At 41.7% G+C, this 6438-nt stretch overlaps 1 protein-coding gene across 1 annotated transcript in view; it reads right to left on the bottom strand.

Moving 5' to 3' along the window:
* Top1 (DNA topoisomerase I) overlaps positions 1–6438 on the bottom strand; it is a gene marked incomplete at its 3' end in the record, with an annotated part of 78471 nt that continues 72033 nt past the window's right edge. The window contains exons 13-17 of the mRNA XM_029468575.1: positions 6346–6434; positions 5520–5588; positions 4838–4952; positions 3132–3259; positions 1–93 (exon numbers count right to left, since the gene is read on the bottom strand). Of these exons, the coding sequence (XP_029324435.1) occupies positions 1–93; positions 3132–3259; positions 4838–4952; positions 5520–5588; positions 6346–6434 (494 nt within the window). The remainder of the gene's footprint in view (positions 94–3131; positions 3260–4837; positions 4953–5519; positions 5589–6345; positions 6435–6438) is intronic.

The following is a 6438-nucleotide window of genomic DNA, read 5'->3' as shown; positions in this document are numbered from 1 at the left end:
CTTGGTCTTTGCATCCTTCATGACTTTGGCATCAGCCTTAGCACTTTTCAGGTCCCTTCGAGCATCTGCTAACTGGTCTTTCTTGGCATCAATCTAGACAGAGAAAAACGGCAGTGCAGTTAGGAATAAAATGACCTGGAGAGGGAAAGGAGCTTCATCTGAGAACGTAAAACTGGGAGCTGTAGTGTTTCCTAGTACAAAAGGGCTTTATGAAAATGATGGGCAGTGACTGCAGAAAACAATCCAGCTGCTGTCTGCTGCACATTTATGTTCTTCGGTGAACTTTAAACAATATAAGGTTCTGTAGAATAACCTGGAAATCTGGTTGTACTCTTTCAGGAAAACACTCTGGCTTTAGAAAACAGAGGAGGACCCAGATTTTCAAATGAATCCTATGCCAGGCTTTAGTATTCTTTTGTTTGTTTATGAGTTAGTTAGTTAGTTCATTAGAAAGAGACTGGAGTCGGTGATGCACACCTTTAATCCCAGCACTTGGGAGGCAAAGGCAGATGGATTTCTGAGTTCCAGGCCAGCCTGGTCTACAGAGTGAGTTCCAGGACAGCCAGGGCTACACAGAGAAACCCTGTTTCCCAAAAAAAAAAAAAAAAGGAAGGAAGGAAGGAAGGAAGGAATGAAGAAAGAGACTAGAACTCACTCTGTAGACTAAGCTGGCCTTAAACTCAGTGATCTTCCTGTCCCTGACTCTCAAATGCTGGGATTATAGGCGTGGGCCACCACTCTAGGCCTTTAGCATTCCTTCTGAGACTACCATAGGAGATACACACATCTACTAAGCAAGCCTGCCAAATCTGGGAAACAATTGCCAGGTTTGGGAAAGGATATACTAAAGAGGATATCACAGGAAATTATAAACTGGCAAGTAGACATCAATGAGGAATTGCTTCAACTTGGCTTACTATTTTAGAAAGTAAAGAAGCCTAAAGAGAGAAGGAAATTAGTCATCATTCAATAAGCATCAATTGAAGTTTTCCCTCCACAAAGGAAATCTTGTGGAATCCATATCTACAAGGAAGAGACAAAATAATTCCATCATCCTTTCCTACTTGTTGAACCCACAAAACCTAAATTCTGCTTTGGGTGTTGCTTAGAAACAGCAATATGACGAAATTGGAGCTAATGTGCTGCTGGATTCCAAAGAATCCCATCCCTATAATCACCCTGCCGACCTATGAGGTCAGGAGAATATCCCAGAGTAAATACGTGTTGACTTACACACATTGGGATGTTGTTGACTGAGCCTAGAATTTGTTAGAAAAACACCACACCCATTGCCACCCTCTACCCTGCCGGGGGGTGGGGGTGGGGGTGGGGGACCCACATAAAATGCAGCCCAAGATTAGAAACAATTCACCATTGTAAGAGAATCGTTAAATGTTTACTGTTAGTGGCTTCCTTCTACTATCTATGTTGTTCAAAGGCACTAGAACTGACTTTGCACACAAAAGCATTGGAGCCACAAGTAGGCAGAGGCTTCTTAGACTAGAAATACAGCAAATCACAGTCTTAACCATTTCTGTGAATGCTAAACTGGCAAGCTATGTCAAATTCTCTCAAAGACTCCATTGACTGACTAGGCAACTGGGCGTGTGTTTACTTTGTGGGCACACTGGAGAAGGTTCCTACACTTGGAGGGCTTCTTTGGCAGGCAGCCTGAGCTGCTCAAACAGTGGTTTCAGAATGAGAGCAACAAATGACCTCCTCATTCTCCAGGAAGGGTCTCCTGAACTGTGTAAACAGCACCTGGCACTCATACTTTATTTATTCTGGGCTTGGAATGACAACACATGAGGAAAGTAAGCGGTATCAGAGGACCTCCATCTAACAGGGCAGAGCAAAGGCACATGCTCAAACAGGCAGTCTGTGGGGCTCTTAGCTTGCTGACCGCCATCCTTTGCTGACCTTAGGTGCAGATTTGAGATTCATTCCCTGTGGATCTGGAGATCCTTTCGGGCCAGGGGTATCAAAAGTCTCTAGGTTGTAGCTTTAGATTAATGTACATTATGCCTGTGTTCTCATCTTGTAGAAACCTCAATAGGAGAATATTCTGAGCCTGAAAATATGTGTTATGTTTCACTGCAAAGCAGTTTCTAAAAGTAAATTGTCCAAGTATAGAATTCTATAAATTTGGATAAAAAAAAGTGCATCTGTACTTTGGCTACTCTCTAGTTGACATTATTTCCTCTTTAACTGAGAGCAAGAATCCAGAGAACTAACTTGTCCTGTGACTATTGCCAACAGATGGTGAATACTTTCCTGTTATGCACTGCAGTGTTGCAGAACTCTGGAAATGTCACTTTTATTACCCCTGTCTTAAACTTTATAATTGTTAGGACCACCTCAAGATCTTAAATGAGGATACTTATTCCTATGCCACAGACTGTGTGTATTAAATGTTTTCCATTGTAACCCTGTGTGTCTGTTTTAACATGTTCACTGTGGATTTAAATGCATAGTTAAGCAGCCAATGCTGAGAGAGGAGCAACAACTTGTTCTCGTATCAGTCTCTCCCAATAGGGTGCGACCCTGACACAGTCATATCTGACACACCTCAACCGATTTAAATAGTTGTTCTAGGATCAGGAGCGAATTAAATGCCATTGCTTTACCAACTTCAAACAATGTAACAGGATTCCTCTCCCTTCCCCTGCTTCTGCTTTGGGGATCAAGCCCAGGCTTTCACGTATGGTAGACAAACAAAGGTGGTTCTGCCACTGAGGTGTATCTTCCTGTCATGTTTCCTAGCCAGATCACTGAGACTTTATTTTTGTCATGCTAGGGATGGAGCCCAGAGCATGCTGCACACAAGGCAAGCATTCTACCACGAAGATTTCCATTTTCCTTAAGTATAACAAGGACAACAACTAGCAATTCAGTGGTATGTCAAAGTTAGCACTTCAAAACAGAAAGTTGCTCATAGAGAACTTGTGTCTCCAGCACAAATGTTTTAGGAAAAAAACAAACTATGAGACTATCAAATTATTTCCATCTGTTGAAAAAATCTTTCTAAAGATTATCCCAGGCCATACTAGGTCAGATTCCAGAAGCCTCTCCTTGTCAGAAGATATCACACATGGACTCCCTTTGCTACCCTACCTTTGGACCCACCATACCTTAGACTGCAAGTTCATCATTGACTTCTCAAAGGTCTTTGGTGGCGCCCTCTGGTGGTTACAAAGAATTGCAACAGCTCGATTGGCACGGTTATAAGATAGAATCTTCGCTGGTACATTCTCATCAGCTACAAAGAAATAAATAATAGTAACAGGGTCAATTTGTATACCAAGAATATACACATGAAATGTACTCTAGGAATTTCATCTCTGATGTTTTTACAGACCTTCAGTTTATCATAACCAAGTTTCAAGGTCAACATTTGAGTCAAAGGCAGTAAATCTCTACATAAGCCTGAATGAGTTTCTGTCACAGGAGGAATTCTGAGCCTCTCTTTTATTTTTCTTTACCCTTACTGGATTTTGTGTCCAGGTGGTCTCTAAACTGCTAAGTTCCTGAGTAGCTATAACTACTGTCCAGCTTGTCTATATTACAGGGAAATCTCTATTTTTGGTTTTGTTTCTTGGGCCTGGAGAGGTGGCTCAGCTGTTAAGAGCACTGACTGCTTTCCAGATGGTTGTGCGTGCAATTCCCAGCAACCACACAGTGGTACATAATCATCTGTAATGGAATCCAATATCCTCTTCTGGTATGTCTGAAGACAGTGACAGTGTACCCACATAAAACAAATAAATCTTTAAACAAACAAAACAAAAAACAAAAACCCAAAACCCTCAGACCTTTATACTGCTTTTCTTATTCCCTGTCTTCCACTTACCTGCCAGATGTAGCCTGCAGCAAATGCTGTAGCTGTACTAGAAGAAATGATTATAGGAGAATGAGATGAAGGGATCCTAAGCTATACTGCAGGGACTGACTGCAGAGAAGGCTCAGTGGTTAAAAAATACTTGCTGCTCATGCAGAGGACCTGGGTTTGGTTTCTACAACTCCTGCGGTGGCTCACAACCATCTATTACTCTAGTTCTAGGGATCTGACTTGCTTTCTTTCTTTTTTGTGGAGGGGTAGGACTGGGGGTGAGGTGCTCTTTTAAGACGGGGTCCGTGAACTTGATCTAGAGACCAGGCTAGCTTCAAACTCAAGAAACTTGTTTGCCTCTGCTTCCCAGCGCTGGGCTGCCACCAACACATCCAGGCTTTCTAGCCACTGTTTAAACCAATCCGAATTACTGATCTCCAGCTTTCCATCTGTGGCTCTTCTAAGACCATTTGATACATTTATAGAAGACAGTGAAAATTCAAGTGGCAGGAGCCAGGAAGGGTGGCTCTTGCCTACAGTCTCAGCTGTGGGGAGGCTGAAGCAGAAGGTTCACTAGCTTGGATCACATAATGAATTGTGGCCAGCTTTTAGCTACAGTGTGAGAGTTTGTTTTAAATGGAGAGGAAAAGAAGTTCTAAGGTCCCAGAGGTAATTATTACATACTATTATGAAGACCAAAAAGAAAAAAAGAAAAAGATTTACTACTACATTTTTCTGGTAACCATGACAACTCTATTCTCCCCAATTTAACACCACTGTCTATACCCTATGAGCTTGTAAGTAACACAGATAAAACATAAAAATTTTTAGACCAGATGCAAAGCTCTTGTTAGTAGTCTATGAGATTAATCTAGAGTTTGCAGCAGCAGTGGGAAGTAAGGCCTTGGTTTTGCTTAGACAGCAAAGCCTCTTCAAGAGGTTGGCGGGAAAGAATGAAGAGAAGGAGACGGCACCATCCCAAGGACAACCACACAGAGTGTTACTCACGGGCTGTGAGCTCTTTAAGCTGCTGCTGTAGTGTGATAGAGGCATTGTAGGTACGGAACACCTTGGCAGTCAAGCCTTCCATGAGATCCTGAAGATGTTTATTTAGAATACCAGTCTGCATTAAACAAGACAACAAAGAGGATATTGAAACTGAGGTAAACACCAAAGCACCCTTTCCCTTCCAGTGAATACTAGGAGTCATTGTGCCAGTGCTGCCACCATCCTGTCCTGTCCTTCACAGAGGAAGTTAGCAAAGAGGGAAAATAATTCCAGAATACAGGATTGCATAGTGCCTTTCTATAAAGTACTTTAATCTTTAGTTGAAAACAACAATTTTTTTCTTTCTTATAAATATCTCTCCCAGTAAAGAAAGCAAGTGAAAGTCTTAGTTTACGTCTGTAGCAAAGGCAGCTGGGTGTCTCATGAAAGGATGAAAGGAACAGGGAAGATACCTGGAAAGCTCAGCTCCTCTGCCTTGTGGCTTTGCTAGTAATCCACAGCACCACCACAGGGTGTGGAGGGGGAGGAGGGAGGGTCTGCTGCTGGTTACAGATGACTGAGTGCCCCAGGGGAGGAAGGATACGTAGAATGTCACTGGACAATCTAGACTGAATGGACAGTCCAAATGCCCTTTGACAACTCTTGAGCTTGGACTTTAGCCTAGTGTCCTATGTTTACTCACATTAAGTCGATCAAAAAGATCGTCCTCAGGCTGCTTGTTCTCCATAAACAGTTGTAAGTTTTTAAAAACCTAAAACAAGTCCAATTATTATTTTAAAATTTTTTAGAAATAATTTCAAACTCACAATAACTTTCAAAAAAGAGAAAAGGCAGAAAGACAACCTTTATATATTATAGCCAAATTCTTGTTCTGCATATATAAATTTACATAAATACCTAAGTATCAGTTCTCAGCCATTTGTGGTATATATTGTGACTCAAACAGAATGTTAGCATCAAACATCCTGGCATCTACTTCCTAAGAACAAAACACTCCCTTATAGCCAACCTATGCTTACCCTAGTTACTCGATTGAACTGGTACCCACTGTTATGGAATGGGTGAAAGTAGTAGGTACCTCTATGTCTATCTCATGGGTCTACAGAGATGAGCTCTGAGACTGAGAACTGAAAGATTACCATTTTATTCAGTTGGGACTTGGCCTGGGGCTAAGAAAAGGCACAAGATAACAAGTGCACAACATGATCAGGAGAGGCTGTGATGTGCTTCAATCACAACATTGAGTTTGCTGTAAAGGCTAATAACTCTGCAATAAACTGCTTCCAGAGATGGCCACAGGCTCCCAGCAATGTAGCAGAGGTTGCAGGGCAGGCTTGAAATGAGGCACACCATAGACCAAATAGTATCTCTCTTCTTTCTTTGATATCAATTTTACTAGAGCTCATCAAAATGCAGAACATACAAAAGCCCTCAAAAAATATTTGCTGAATAAACAAACATGTAAAAAGAGCAAGCTAGAGAAAGAAGCACAGGCCACATGAACTTACTCGTTTCTCAACTGGGACTTTGTTATAGTATCTGATTGAGTCCTTCCCAGGAAAGTCAAATTCCACAACATACTCCTGACCATCCAATTCTGG

The sequence above is a fragment of the Mus caroli genome, chromosome 2 (genome assembly GCF_900094665.2).
Source record: "Mus caroli chromosome 2, CAROLI_EIJ_v1.1, whole genome shotgun sequence".
Taxonomy (NCBI): domain Eukaryota; kingdom Metazoa; phylum Chordata; class Mammalia; order Rodentia; family Muridae; genus Mus; species Mus caroli.
The sequence above is the reverse complement of the archived record's forward strand: the minus strand, read 5'-3'. Positions and strand labels throughout refer to the sequence as shown.